This window comes from Saccostrea cucullata, unplaced genomic scaffold, assembly GCF_032062105.1.
Source record: "Saccostrea cucullata isolate Sc308-1 unplaced genomic scaffold, CSIRO_AGI_Scuc_v1 ctg4804, whole genome shotgun sequence".
Classification (NCBI taxonomy): domain Eukaryota; kingdom Metazoa; phylum Mollusca; class Bivalvia; order Ostreida; family Ostreidae; genus Saccostrea; species Saccostrea cuccullata.
This window is the reverse complement of record NW_026934563.1, coordinates 43,615-60,072: the sequence shown is the minus strand read 5'-3', so window position 1 is coordinate 60,072 and position 16,458 is coordinate 43,615. Positions and strand designations below refer to the sequence as shown.

The 16,458-nt window shown below is 33.7% G+C and overlaps 1 protein-coding gene across 1 annotated transcript in view; it reads right to left on the bottom strand.

Annotated features, from left to right (window-relative positions):
• Nucleotides 1–269: 269 nt before the first annotated feature.
• LOC134241004 (centrosomal protein of 152 kDa-like) overlaps nucleotides 270–16,458 on the bottom strand; it is a gene marked incomplete at its 3' end in the record, with an annotated part of 33,608 nt that continues 17,419 nt past the window's right edge. The window contains exons 8-18 of the mRNA XM_062723097.1: nucleotides 14,828–14,967; nucleotides 10,687–10,887; nucleotides 10,003–10,150; nucleotides 9,644–9,735; nucleotides 8,406–8,569; nucleotides 7,520–7,721; nucleotides 7,017–7,142; nucleotides 6,040–6,299; nucleotides 5,495–5,630; nucleotides 4,948–5,097; nucleotides 270–417 (exon numbers count right to left, since the gene is read on the bottom strand). Of these exons, the coding sequence (XP_062579081.1) occupies nucleotides 270–417; nucleotides 4,948–5,097; nucleotides 5,495–5,630; nucleotides 6,040–6,299; nucleotides 7,017–7,142; nucleotides 7,520–7,721; nucleotides 8,406–8,569; nucleotides 9,644–9,735; nucleotides 10,003–10,150; nucleotides 10,687–10,887; nucleotides 14,828–14,967 (1,767 nt within the window). The remainder of the gene's footprint in view (nucleotides 418–4,947; nucleotides 5,098–5,494; nucleotides 5,631–6,039; nucleotides 6,300–7,016; nucleotides 7,143–7,519; nucleotides 7,722–8,405; nucleotides 8,570–9,643; nucleotides 9,736–10,002; nucleotides 10,151–10,686; nucleotides 10,888–14,827; nucleotides 14,968–16,458) is intronic.

Sequence of the window (16,458 nt, the reverse complement as noted above, 5' to 3'; positions counted from 1 at the left end):
AGAGCACCTGACTGGAGATTCAAGGGTCCAAGCTCTTTCTCTCCAGTATTATTTGGTGCTTTGTATTGTGGCATTGCGCTGGAAGTGACAGGTGAAGGAAGACCATTAAGGAAGGAAAAATGTGGTGGTCAGATGGGTTCAATGGGAAAGAAAGCTCATTATGAACAGCACCTGGGTATTAAGGGGGCCAGGGTTCAAATCCTGCTGTGGTTTGTTTCTCCTCACCTGTCACAGAATCTAATTCCTTAATATTAAGACGATTCTCTCACCTTCCTGGAGCCTGGACTCCACCTCTGTGTCCACAGCCGTCTCTAACTTCGCCCTCCACTCGGCCTCCGTCAGTTTGACCGCATTGTCCACTGCCGCCTGTTTAGAGGACCGCTGCTCCTCAAACCACTCCATCTTACACATAGCAATCTGAAAATTTCAGAAAATAGAGAACTGAAATGTTTTCATCAAAATTATTTTTCTAAAGTATACAACTCTTATATTGGGCTTCTCAAAATAATAAAATGAGGAAATGAAAGCCATCTTTTCTTGCTACATTTGACATTCTTCATTCTATGCTGTTAGACATATTCAGGAAAGTTTGAGCTTAAAATTCATCACTTGATTATTGTACAATTCAAATAAATAATACAGTCACATTAGATTGAATGGCGTGTCCTTAATATTATAAAAGTTCAAATAACCACATTCCATGAAGGAAATACAAAATCAAATCAAACTGGTCACACCTAGGTAATTCTTTAAAAATATATATATAAGAATTTATGGCATTCTACCTTTTATAAATCTCATCCATCTTCACAAGAAATGGCTATTTTTTTTTCAATAACTTAAAATAAATCCTAAAATTCTGCAAGGTCAGAGTTCAATCACACGGGTCAGAGTTCAGTAACCCAGGTCAAAGTTCACTGAAGTGGTCAATCACTTAAGTAAATTCATTCACTCCTAATGCACTAAACTGCAAATCCTAATTAAGCAAGACACAGCATGAAATGGTATGCATTTACAATCCTTTTAAACAATGCACTCAAACATTCTGTTCTATAAGTAAGCCTTGGCCAAATGTCACAGATATTCAGACAGGGATTTAAAAAATTTCCGTTTCGTAGAATAGTAGAATTTTCAATGCAATAAACCAGCATCATCAACCGTGGAATACAGACATGCAGGCTTGTCAAATTCTATCCCACCAAAGTTAATAATTTAATCCATTGTTAATCTGTGACAGGAATTTACTAGAACTGGACTGATTAAATACCTTCCAGTTCTTTACAGACAGATTTAAACTCATTAACAATGCAGGAATTGCACATGAAAAAATATCAGTGGAGATATGTGAGGTGTGTTAAAGCTATACAGTTGATGATCGCAGATTTATTTCATATTCATGGCAGTTTAATTTAAATGGGGTCAGTTTAAGGATTGTGTATTTCGTACTAAGTGTATTCTGTCTGAATATTAAAAGTTAAAAAAAATAATTTATAAAAAAAATTAAAGTAGTATAAACATTAAAATGACATAATTCTAAGAGAATTGAAAAGTAAATAAGCTAAAAAATATAATTTATAAAAAGACCAGATAGCAAACACTGAAACATATTTGTCAAATCAGAATTTTAAGAAAACTTTTTGTTTTTAATTATCAATTATCAATATTCATTATGATTTTGATAAAAAAAGTCAACCTTTTAATTCCACCACTCTCAAATAAATCTAACTGTATATGAGCTGTGACAAAGGCATTACGATTTTTTTTTTTGGAGGGGGGGGATTTTGAATACAAGTTTCCTCCCCCCTCAGACTGAAATCTTTGATCTGTTCCTAAAAACGGTAAAAAGAAAAGATGTGGGGTGTCTTTAAACCTAAGTTACAGCTATCAAAGCAAGTGTAAACCCATTATATTCAATAAATCCTTCTTGTATGATCACTGTATATTGATCCTTCCCATAATGTGTTAAATGCCTCAAATTCAAATGAAATCTTTTTAAATCTCCTATCTCTAAGATGAGCATATTAAAAATAAGCCAATGGAACATATCGTTTTGATTAGATAGATGCACAGTAAATTATTTTATTTATCAGTCACGAATTAAAACCCCTGATATCTTTCATCTGTCCTGTGTACTGTGATAATGACAGAGGGTTTGTCAGTAGAGACCTCATCTTCTTAATCGGAGTAACATTGTGTGAGGGGAGTCACATTTATCATTGAACATTGACAACTTACAATCGTACGCCCATCTGTATACAGGTACATACCTCTATCTAAATGTATGTGTGTGGCTGTAAACCAAGTGTAATGTTTGGATGGCAACCAAGTGTTTGAATATTTAAGTTCAAAAAACATATACCAGTATATATAAATTTAAATAAAGTTAAATTCTTGAATCATCATAAAGATTTTAAAATCTCTATGTTTGTCTGTGAGGAAAATAGGTCACCTGCAAATAGCTAAACTCCATAAGTCCAAAAGCATTTAAATATTCTGGATGACAGTATTACCAACAAGTCTGAAGCCTCCGACATCTGGGGTTGGGCCAGCTGGATGGTTCGGGGGTGTGGGAGGGGGTGAATTAAGCATTTGAGGTTGTTGTGCGAAATAAAATGGGGGCGAAAATTTCCCAATATAAACCGTATATACTCGCCTACAAGTCGGTATTTTGGGACTTAAATATTGGTCTAAAACTCTATGTCCGACTTATAGGCGAGTCATAAAGAGATATTTTTCTGGAGGCTGAAATTTAGCATTTTATTTGCATTTCCGACGATTATCGAAGAAAATGTCTTGATATAATATATGATAATTTTTGTATTCTTAGATTATACATATAACATGTATAAGTACAAGATTTTACATATTTTATTTGTATTTTTAGTGAGCATTGCCTTTCTAAAAATAATTTAAGATTAAATATTAGTCACTTTGAAAAATATTTATTGAAACCAGGTTAAAACATAAATTGATTTACTTGAAGTTTGCATCCAATTTTGGCAAAAAATGTACAGACTTATATGCGGGTCAATAGCAAATCCCACCAAAATAACGTAAAAAAATACAACCGACTTATAGGCGAACTGACTTATAGGCGAGTATATACGGTAGTAACTTGCATCTTTCAGAAAATTTCAGAATGCTTTCAACAGCCATTGTTTCTTACCAAACTTTTCAAGTTTCATTTTCCTTTTCACTTCTTAATATGTGGGCATTTTTAGCCGACTCAGAGAATAAAATTTATTAAAGGGCAAATTGACGTGAATATACATCCAGTACTAGAACTAAAACAATCTGCATTTGTCCATTAAATGCATGGAATAGTCATTGTGTAAATTACAGTACATAGATTGGGTATATCAGGTATCATTAACCAGCTAATTGTGCACTGAGCTCTTTAAACCCATCATCTTATCTTTGCAAATGAATTGTAAAATGAACATGTCAAAATTTAAACCTTTTTCATGAAATTACAAACATCAATAATTACTCAGGTCTTATTACTTTAACATTTATGAGACAAAAATATAACCCAAGCAAAGTAAAAATATCATAAATGTTAGTGCTGTGCGATATTACCGGTTAACCGGTGTATCCCGATTTTTTTCTTCACAATACGTATCGCGGTATTTTTTTGTGAATACCGGTTCGGGTTCGATATGCTATAAATTGTTATAAAAAGAGTTATTTGCCCTTTACAAGGTAAAATATGGCGGCAAGCGACGTGAAGTGTGATCAGAAACGAGAGACATATCTCTGTCAGAAACGAAAAGACAACTGTTACATGAAACCTCTTCATGTTAAAGCCGAATCTGCAAATTACAACTTGATTCGTCAAGTTGTGCCATAAAAAACTTAGCTTGCCACTTGCGCCGACACAACGCGACCAGGCAGTTGCAATATCAACTCGAGAATACATGTAATTTGAGTTTGTGTTTTCATTTGACATTGATTAAAATCAAAATTTATTAAAAAAATTTATATTGTGATATATTGCAATACAAAATATAATATTGCAATATATCGCGATACAATTTTTCAGTCGCGATACCCAGCTCTAATAAATGTCTACAAAAGGTGATTCAAAATCGCCCTTTATCTTATACTTCACAACTAAAAATCAATTCATTATGCAGAATACAAATACACTATTTAAGAACAATCTGTAGTGCATGGCCATTGAATTTTACTGTACCTTGGTTTCCAGTTATTAGACAGGTTAAGCATTTGATCATGTACATTTACTTGTACATGTAAACCTAGAAGTGATTTTACATGTACGCTTAACTAATGTCGTGTTCTGTTTAACAAACTGCACGTGTACCAGTATGTGTAAAATGTCATTTCAGCAAGGCACTTTAAAATCCATTTGTATCAAATAAATATATGACTTGAAATAAAAGAGATACATTGGATGTATGTAATAAATTTTGAACTTCATACCAAACACCAGCTGAAAAATATTTATTCTGTTGTTCGAGTTTAAGAAGCTACAAGTTCTCACCTACATGTACTTGCAAATCTACACGTTGTGTACAACATTTAGAATTACGCAGTATGCAAAACTGATGATAAATTTCCCTAGCTACTCGTACACGTAGACATACACGGTCATCTGCTTAACCTCTCCATTTCTGGTTTTTACCTTGGTTTCCAGTAATTTCTGTTTTTACATTACCTTGGTTTCCAGTAATTTCTGTTTTTACATTACTTTAATTGGTTTCCAGTAATTTCTGTTTTTACATTACCTTGGTTTCCAGTAATTTCTGTTTTTACATTACCTTGGTTTCCAGTAATTTCTGTTTTTACATTACCTTGGTTTCCAGTAATTTATGGTTTTTATTTTACTTTGGTTTCCAGTAATTTCTGTTTTTACATTACCTTGGTTTCCAGTAATTTCTGTTTTTACATTACCTTGGTTTCCAGTAGTTTCTGTTTTTACATTACCTTGGTTTCCAGTAATTTCTGGATGTCCTCTTCTGTTTTCTTCTTTAGTGACTCGGTGACCTCTGACCTGATTTTCTCCTTGTCTGCTGCCATTTCTTCCTTCACTTTCTCCACAGCCTGATCTTTCTCACTGATCAGTTCTGCTCTCAACTACAATATACGAACACAGGAGAAAATTATTTTTCAACATTTACAGGTCATTATAAATACTCCCAAGATATACCTTATATTTACCATAATTAAGATGAACCAATATTTTACATGCTAAAGGCATATGTTTTTTTTTTTTAAAAAGTTTAATCAGTAGTGTTTGGTAAAAATAACAAAGTTCTGATAAAAAAGCTTCAGTTTTCTTTTCATGTGTGAATATTACAGTACATGTACAAACATTTTCTTCAACTTTTACTAGCTGACCCCAATAGCCCAAAATAAACTTTTTTACAATAATGATCATCAAAGGACATTTTTACATACTGATCTACAATAAAACAAACTTACGATACATGTGAGTGATATAACAACAAATTAACCTTAGATGAATGCTCACCTCTTGTAATTTCTGGAAGGTTTCAGTTTCATTTTCCTTCTTCATCTTCTCCTCCAAAAGGTCCTTCTCAGAACACACCTTGACATACAATTGTTTGACCTGATCCACTTCATGTAAGGCTGAATTCAAATCATTTCTGAAATAGAAAAAAAATGTCATGCAAAACCTTTTTTTCTAAAAATGCAGGCAAACCTTGAAGTATAGAGATGTAATAAGAAGCATTATGTTATGAATATTTTTTTCGCAATGAAAGGTAATACATTAACCCTTTACTTGTAATAAAAAGAACAGAATAGAAAATTCACAAGTTATCTCCTCCTGATGTTCAAACTGTGAAATCTCCTATTTTCCTGGAGCTTTATTATCATTGTTTTCCAGGTATGGAAAAACACAAATCTACGACCACAACCAACCAAGAAATGTAAAATTTCATATGCATTACAACTTAACATTTTTCAACCATCAAATCAAGTTCCAACAAACCCAACATTTTCCCCTAAAACCTAAAAAATTACACCCTTGAAAAACATGTGAATTAACAGTACCTTAGCTGTGTGCATTCCCTCTCATACTTGGTGATCAGACCGGTCTTCTCTGCCGTAAACTCGTCAATCATGTGAAGTCTCAGCTGTTCCTTGGCTGTCTCGTGTACGGACTCGCAGGCTCGCTGACACCGATCGAGCGCCTCGCGTTTGTCCTGGTCGTACTCGCGGACCATCTGAGACATCTGCTGAGTTAACTGCTGGTTTATCTCCGACAACTTCTCCTCACTAGACGCCACCTCCTCCAACCTCTTCTTCAAGTCCTGCAACACAAGACAATTTTACTGAGGATTTGGAGATTGAATGGACTGGTCATCTTTTAATTGTCAGCAAAAGAACACATATTTAATATTAATGATTAGAGGTCTTGTTGCCTAATAAATTCTGAGAACTCAGAGCATCATTAATAGAATCATTCCTCCTTTTCCCATGCATCCTGGATGAAAAATGTACCAATAACTAAATCTCTTTCCCTCCTCAGGTCCCCTCTTTATCTCCACATCCTCACCGAGAACTTCTTGAATGTTATACCCATGTTTTATTGTACAGTATCACACAATTATTGACTTAAATTTGGTCTATTAATGATTTTATGGTCCTGGTCAGGTATATGTTGACCAAGCCATAGGCCATTGTTAACCAATACCTGACCAGGTTCTTTATTGAGGTGAACTCACTCTGAGGTATATGTACATCACAGGAAAGTGCATCTAAACCAATCAGAAATCACCAATATTCCTGATTATTTAATAATAATAATTATAACTCCACCCCTTTCAAACCCCATTTTTCCACATCTTTAATGGGGACCTCTTGAACATCATAACCGTTGTACTGTACAGTATTAACAATCAACCCTCACCCCACCCAATTCCCTTACCTCCACATCCTCTTTGAGTACCTCTTTCTACCTTTTGAGGCTCCCACATCTTCACTGAGGACCTCTTTCCCCTTTTGAGGCCCCCAGGCCCCTTCCTTACCTCTACATCTTCACTGAGGACCTCTTTCTCCTGTTTGAGGTTCTTGATGTCCTTCTGTAGGCGGGCCTCCACAGCTGACACTTTGTCATCAGACCTCACTAACTCCTCCCACTCCTGGAGCTTGGACTATAAATATATACAGACTATAAATAGATACAGACTATAAATAGATAAAGACTATTAATACATGTTGATACAGAATATAAATACCGGTAGATAAAGAGATAAAGCCATAAATTAATTTAGGTATTTAATATTATTTACTTATATAATGTAGAGTTTCATAAAGCAGCAAGAGTTTGCATGAATTACAAATCAAGTAAACTATCAATGATATTAAAAGTATGCCAAATCATACAACAATAAGTATTTTAGAGTTCCGAAGATGTTAGTAAAACTTTTTGAGTATTCTTTTTTCTTTAAAGTACATAAAAAAATTTGTGGTTGGAAGTTATACATGTGATTTTATTGTCCCTTCAAATACGACTAGAATATGACTGTACCTTCAAATCTTTTTCTGATTTCTCGGCTCTTTCGCAGCGCATTCGGAACTCCTCTAGATCCTTCTTACAAGTCCTTAGTTCCTCCTGCAGTTTGGTCACTTGGATTCTCTTTTCCTTGTTGCTAAGAAGACATCTTTCAAGTTCTATTTTTAGATTGGTCACCAGATCTTGAGACTCTGCTCCTTTTGGCACAGAACTGAATCTGTACACCAGAAAAATATACATTAAATTATTAACATTTTTCATATTATAATAAGGTATGACAGAAATGATATAAACGATATTTGACACCTTGTAAATAAAATTATCTATTTAATTTCTCAATTGAATAAGGGAATAACTATCTTCTAATTTGGTATTTGCGACCGTTAATGCTGATTTAAGGGTCACAAACTGATTTTTACCGGCAACGCGTAAGCGTAAACATCTTATGTCTTATTTTGATGAATTTTGTTACAAGAAATATGTCACAGAGCATTGTGTTTTTGCATCACTCTATTATGACGTCACAATGAAAAAGCTTTCATGCTCGTTAATGCTCGTTTTACTGCTTCAAACATCAGTGCATTACCCAATCAAAAAGTGTTTTACAAAACTATTGCATTAAAATATATTTTTAGCAAGGACAATTTTGGTGATATTCAATTTATAATACTGTAGAATTATCAATGTTTATGAGAAGCAAATGTTTAAGGATTTCATGAATTCTATTTATAACCCTTAAAACAATAACTTATGTTATCCTTGAATTTTGTGTTTCATAGAAGTTATCCAGAAAATCATGCCTCTAAAACCAACAAAATTTTGCATTTTCACAAACACTGACCATTTAGAAATTAAATGCATCTCCAAAAAAAAAAAAAAAAATAATTTTGTTCTCCCTTACTTAATAGGTTCTGGAGTTTCATCAAAGTCAATAGTTTTCTTGATTCCAAGGTCCATCATAGAGTCGTCATGAATTGTCTCCCTTGTGGTCTCCTGACTGAGCACGCCCAGACAAGACGCCGCCTCAAACATGTTCAACTGCTCTTTCAAGTCCTTAACCTCCTCCTGTAATCGAACATGATTAAATTAGCATTAACAAAGATGATACTGTAAATCACCATTTATTTGTAAGAAGGTAATTTTCAAGTACTGTAGACGTACTTTTTTCCGCAGAGTCATAATTCCTGGGAATCACAATTTCTATTTATTCAGCGGTTTGAAAATTACATCGATTTTTCAGACTGTTACTATATGCCTTACATTTATATTTAGTAAGCTTGGACAAATTTCCGCAGAAAATTTGTGACTGCGTACATAGCGTAAAATAATACCATGGGAAAAAAGTACTTCTACAGTAATTAAGCAAGAAAGTGTGCTTGCGAAAATATTATCTTCGCATATATAAGTCTTAGTTAGAATACCTAATGATTATATAGAGCAGAAACAACAATTTGTAAAAATATTGTCTTGCTAATAAGGAGGATGTGTGTCTTTAAATTAAAAATTCCGCAAAAATTTAGTGTTCTACAGTAATAATACCCATTTTTATGCAATTTATGAATTTTGTTTGAGGCTTATGTCTTAATATGTTGTTGCATTATATATGAAATTTGTTATAAAGTTCAAGCTTAGGGTTTTGTTTTTGAGTCATTATATTACTAAAAGGATGTTAGGATTAAAAAATAATTTTAAAAAATCCTTCCCTCTCGTTAAATTTTTATTTAGTTATTGCTTCAAACATCTGTCTATTAACCAACCACAAAGTATTTTACAAAATTAAACAATTGAAAAAAAATTTATTACACTGAGTCTTGTTTAATTGATTCAAGACACCTGATATCTGTTTCAATAGAAATTGGTTGGATTAGACAACATTCTGCTTTAGACAACAGTCGGCAAGCCTCGCCCTCTATCACATTTTCTTACCCTCGCACAAACATAATTAATATATTCAAGACAGAAACCATGCATGTCTTTCAGTATAATACTCTATCTTTAATTTTTTTTTTTTTTATTTGGGGGGGGGGGGTAGGATATTCATAGAATTAATTGAAAATAGAATTCAAAATTGTTCACCAAAGAAGGGGTGTGTGGCATGGATGGAGTAAATATTCATTGTAAAAGTCTTGATACTATCACCTGGTAAGAGAGAATCATTTCATCAGCAATTTTTTTAGATGCTGTACATTGCTGTAGCTGGATCTTCAATTGACTTGCTTCATGTGAGGAGGCTACAATGGAGAAATTATCAACATTCTCTTTTTTTTCTCATAAAATGCACCTAAATTTACAATAACACAATACCTATTATCTTCTTGATCATTAAATAAATTCAATAGAAAAATATGAGTGTTTATCAGATATTCTTATCGCTATCTAATTAACAAAAAAAGGTTCCATCTCAAATTAAATGCTTAATAATACGCCTATTTATACTCAGCATAATTTAAATCTAAACAGGAACATATCTTTGTTAAACTTTTCTTTTCTATACATACCTGACTCTAGCAGCATCCTGCATTGTTTCTGGGAATCTTCCAGGCTGTGAGTCAGACGATTGATGGTCTCAGCTCGTGAGATCTGCGAGTTCTCTGCTTCTTTATAACTCTCATTCAGTTTCTGTCTCAAAGTTGAGTTCTCTGCATTCTGTAAAAAATGAATATAAAAAATGAGTATTCAATTTTTGAGTCTAGTTTATGTAAGAGAATAACCCATATTAATCTTAAATGATTGCACATGTTATGTGCCAGTCTTCTATTTAAAACCTTGAGAAAAACTTAGTTTTTTATTTTTCTTCATTTCACAGGGTTAAGAAAAAATCAAGTTCCAATCTTTATTCACACACTTGTAATACATGTATACCGTAAATCTGGAAATTTTTGCTGTAGATAAATTTTTAGCAAATTTGCGAGTTCATTGCATTCTCAAAAATATTTTTCTTAAAAATAAATCACCATTAAGAAAATGAAAACAATGCAGTGGTCATTCGCAAAATTTGGAAACATAAAAATTAATCAACAGCATTTTGACCCTAATTCGCAAAATAAAATCGACATAAAAAATTCCAGATTTACGGTATTATAAAGAAACTTCTAGTAAGTCTGAGATAATATCTCTTATAACAGACTAATTTTTCCATTTCTAAGTTGTCCCCCTAATGTTGGCAAAAGTAAAATAATTACCGAATCATTGAGTTTATCTGTGAGATCTTCTATCTTCTCTTTGAGCACTTTGACTTCCTTGTCATGTTTCTGCTGAACTCCTGACAAAACTCGCTCATGTTCAACTCGAGCTCTGTTGAGACTGTCTGAAGCCCCCATCTCAGCGAGCTGTTGGTTCAAAGTCTCTATTGTGGACTCAGCAGTCTGCAGGCTTTTTACTGCCTGGAATGAAATTATCAAAAAAAATAATGAACATACACTTTGTATTTAATCAAAAAATATCATATCTTAAGGAATGTAAAAGATGCGGATTAACCACTGCAGAAAAAGTGGAGATATAGTTCCTAACAGTGCACAGAAAATCTTGTGCCATGAATTGCACCTTTTTTTGTGCACAGCAGGATCTTTAACGTTATAATCAAAGAACAATTTTAAAAATATAAAACCATTTAATGCTACAGTTCTGCAACTACATGTATATACAAGATTTGACTCTAGACTTCCTAGGATGCCTCTGTTGACTGAAATTATAACAATTATTGCTTTTCTGTTCTTGAGAAGAAGATTTTTAAAGACATTTCCTTATATATTTCTACAGACATCACCTACCCATTTGGGTCACTGTATCAACAAAATTGAATCTACATTATGTCAAGAACATTTCACTTAAGTTACATCTTTTCTAGCAAACTAGTTCTTGAGAAGGAGATTGTTTAAATACACCAACCTAATTTTCATTATTTATTGATTATCTCCCCTTATAAGACTGTAACCCTTTATTTGAATAATTTTGAATCCCCTTTAGCAAAGGATATTCTTTGCCAAGTTTGGTTAAAATTGGCCCAGTGGTTCACGAGAAGAAAATGAAAATGTGAAAAGTTTATGACAAGAAAGAAAACGACAATGACAGTCAACAGACAAATTTTGACCTGAAAAGCTCACTTGAGCTTCTGGCTCAGGTGAGCGAAAAGGAGTTAAACAAACTTGAAAATAGGGAACAGACCATCTTTTAAATGTCTGGTTTATGCATGACTAACTCATATTTCTTATCTATATATCTGTAATGATGATTCAGTTTTAAGCTTTGAAAATTTAAATCCACTGACTAAACTCAAGGATATTAATTAAAGTATTTTGAATGATCCAGAAAATTCATTCCACCAGCTTAAAACGAAAGAAAAAAAAAGTTGAATTTTATAGAGAATTGAAAAGAAATAGTGAGTATGTTATCAAGTCTTTCAATGTTTAATATTGATTAAATGCTGAACCAATAATGTAAAATTTTAAATACTTTTTCATGTGCACTGAAAATATCTTTTTTCTTTAAAATTGCTCTGCTAATGTATGTAATTTTTTAATTTTTGAGTTTGTATAACTGACCTCCTTAAGGTACAACATAACTGAGTGTCGAAAGAAGTTGTATGCATATGCATCAATTATTATGACAATTAAAAATTCTAAGAAATTCCATGTTTGCATCATTACTTTCTACTTTAACCACTCCCAGGTAAAAATGATTTTTTTCTAATCCCAGATAACAATAGATATGGCTACTGCCCCGGGACAGGACATCATTTGTTGTCAGTTGTGTCCAAACCCTGTAAAACACCACTGCAATCTCTGCAATGTAGATCTATGCCTTTCATGTATGACAAATCATATGGCAGATGATTCAAGAAAACATGAAGTTGTTGGATACAGTTCAAAGAAAAAACACTCTTTTGTTCTACCAATATGTCCCTCACACATGAATAACCGATGCGAGACATACTGTCGAGATTGTGATATACCAATATGTATTCAGTGTAAAACGGGTTTGCACACAATACATAAACTTAGCGACATCAATGATATTCTCCAAGAAAAAAAGAAACACATAATAGCTAACACAGAAGAACTAGAAAGTACAATTGGTCCAAAATACCGAAAAAAAGACTGGAGTACAAAAGAGTTTGACAAAGTCTTGACCACCATACAAAAACATGAAGATAAAATTTGCAAAGCTGTACGTGAAACAAGCACTCAACTTAAAAATGAAGTAACTAAGCAGAAAACAGAAGCTATAAGAACATACAATGAAAGACAGCCTTTGGCTGAAAAAGAAATCAATCAAATTGTTCAAAAAAATAAAGATACTGTGAAAGGTAATGATGCCACAGCCCTACTTAACTATAAATTAAGTAATTGGGATCTCCGAAAAGGCCTAGAGCTACCAAGTTGTCCAAGATTACGACCTGGTATTTTTAATCAAGACCAGATTGTTGAAATTTTTGGTTTTCTGCAGACTGAGGATAACCTGGAGAAAAAGCCTGGAATGCTGAAAATGTTGAATGATCCTGTGGTGCAACACACCATACCAAGCCCTTATGGATACCACGATAAACGCAGTAAGAGATATGGTTGTGGGCATGAGCTTTGGAGAGTACTGTGTGTGGGGAAAAATAAGATCTTGACCAGTGGAGATAACAAAACAATAAAGCAGGTAGACAAGACAGGGTCTATTTTAAACACAATTCATACAAAGATCGATGTGAGAGCACTGGCGATCAAATTTCAACAGGAACCAGATGAACCGGTGGAACCAGTGTTTGCTTCAGCTATGACGCATGATAAAGACATACACATTTCTATTAAAAATGAAGATAAGGTTTATTTCAGCACACCTGGCTGGTATTCTGTTGGACTTCATTATACAGCAAATGGAGAACTACTGGTGAGCATGCGATCTATGGATAGAAAACAGAGTAGAGTGATGAGGTACACTGGGACAACAGAGATTCAGAAGATTCAGTATGACAGTCAGGGACAACCTTTGCTTTCTACTGGAGTTACAGATGAGCTTCTCCTGACTGAGAATGGTAATGGTGACATCTGTGTTGCTGACAAAGCTGGGGAAATAGTTGTTGTGGTGGATTCATCTGGGGGATTACGATTCAAGTATACCGGCAACCTCTCCAAGCAATCAAAGTATAGAGAATTTACACCATACCACATTGCTACAGATGTCAATACTCAAATACTGATAAGTGACACCTCAAATGACATTGTCCACATCATAGACTGTGATGGTAACTTTATCCGTTACATACAGCACCCATGTAAAGGAGGACTCAGTGTTGATGAAGATCACAATCTTGTGATTGGAGACAAAAATTCAGGAATAATTAAAGTCATCAAATATATAGAGTGATGAGTATTATGAATGATAAGAAAAAAAAAAAAAAAAAAATGAACTCTTTGTCTCATCATGTTCCCTTGAGTGCACTATTTTACTGTGTGAAAAAAAGTCAACAAGAAATCAGTTTTCCAAGTGTTGCTAGTAGTATCCACATTGTGTACCTTAAAAGGCACCAGTCCGTAATCCGTAATCCTTCAATTCATCATCAATTAAAAAAAAATTAATATGACTATAATACCAACAAAAGACATTAAGAAAGGCTATGGAATTAAAAAGAAGAAATCCATAGGTGGAAAGGGAGAACCAAAGTGAATTCAGCTGTCAACCAAGGAGAAAGGACATACCTCCTCTTTCCCCCTTTGTATGGCCTCCACACATTCATTATCTACTTTCTCTTTCACCCTTTTTAGGGTGCCCACTCATTAACTACCTACTCCTCTTTTCCCCTTTGTAGGGCCTCTATTAATTCACTACCTACCTCCTCTTTCCCCCTTTGTAGGGCCTCTATTAATTCACTACGTACCTCCTCTTTCCCCTTTGTAGGGCCTCTATTAATTCTAGGAGTGAACCGGTTCACCGCGGTATCGGTTCACCGCGGTATTTTTTCTCGGTTCGATACACGGTACAAAATCTCTACTTTCGGTTCGGTTCGTTTTTCGGTCGGGATCGTCATTCAGTCGGGTTTGGCATAAGGTATTAACATGCTTCTCTTTATAATTATTCCAAAAACGTAAATTTTTGTGGACATAAAGTTTTTAAAATAATTTTTAATAGACAAATCAATAAAATCTATGTATTATATCCATTCTACATATAATTTTTTTGACTAGATAAGTTAAAGATAGAACAAAACAACAGTTGAATATGTTTCCGACTATTTAAATGTATCGTATCGAAAATAACCGAACCGAGACCAAATTATACGATACGTATCGAACCGTGAAGGAGGCGTATCGTTTCACCCCTAATTAATTCACTACGTACCTCCTCTTTCCCCCTTTGTAGGGCCTCCACTTGACTCTCGGTAGCCTGGAGTTTCCCCTTCAGCTGGGCGTTCTCTGTCTTGGCTTCCATCAGAAGATCCTGACATTGTTTGAGACTGGTGGAGGTTCCCTCCTTCTCACCTGGGATAAGAGACATAAATTGTTAATCAATAACTTTTCTACATGTGTATTTGTTGGAGAAACTCATCCTTATTGAGTTGAATAAGTGCATGTGCGATTGACCATAGATTTCCAATAAAGGTTATATTACTTCATAAATAATCTTATGTCAGTTTGTGTAACAGTTTACCATGCATGCAGTTTTTTGTCTTCACAGCTTGAGTTTCTAAACATACATAAATATCACTGCTTCATTAAACATAATGGTGGTGGTTTTGTTTTTTAATTTTATATTAGGAATTTTTACCATGTACATGTATTTTTATTGCTTGTTTTTTTTTTTTGTAAGGTATAGTGCAAGTTTTATTATTCTAATCATGCTGTTTGTAAATCATTTTGTAAATGTAGTGCTAGTGTTGTTACGATAGCAGACTATCGAAAAATCGTCGTTTAAAGGCCCAGATCGGCGACAACCAAATGTAAATATTATCAACAATAGATCGCTATATTTTTGAACCCTTATTTTTCAAGCCGAGCAAGTTTAACTTTTATATTCACCATAGGGACGTAACTCTAATCGGCAGTAAACAAAATGGTGAACGTGCATGGTGAAGAGGTTGAAGCCGAATCATATCCATATCCTGGTGCATTCTCTGTCTAAAATACTTTTTAAGATGAATAAATTTAACCTTTCTAATAGTTCAAATTATCGATTATATAATTGATTGTGTTCTTCCGATTTAATTTGATAATCGATAGTAAAATTTGTCCAATTTTACATAACTATGCAGTGCATTGAGTGTATGTGGAAAAATTCCATTCACTTCACTTTAAGAGTTGCTTCTCTTGCCGAAATATTTTTATCCTAACACATTGATTTTTATGGGTTTTTTTTTTTTGTACAAATTATATTTTATTTTTAGATAAAATGAAAAATTCATGTTATATCTTTTTCAAAAAATAAAATTTTGGTATCATTAACTACAGGTTATTATTATTCTAAGTAGTTGAACTTCTGTATCTTGAACAAAATATCTTTAATACCTCTGACATGACCAGGTGATTTGCAAGTCTAAACCACTTTTCTTTAAGCATTTAACCCTTGATATCATGAATCTTTTGATATCTGTCATTTTTTATGTCCAACTGAGTTCATTATAGAGAGATATGAATATATCTTTTAAATAGGATAAGTGAAACAAATGAAAGAAAAAGTGAGCTAGCTCACATACCCCACGCTCCCCCATAACTTGACGGTGAAACACATAATGAAAGGCACAGTGTACTTTAAATACATAGTATAGATCAAAAAGGGCAATAATTGCAAAAAATCTTTTCATCAAAATGTCTTGCATATGAGGACATTAATTTCTTCACAATATACAAATCCCAGAGATGGCGAAAGACGCCGGCCCACTGGCGATCTCCGGTAAATTTCGTCTGAGTCCGATAGTTTCTAGAACCACACATTCCGGTATTTCAGAATAATCAATAGTAAAATATAATTAAAGA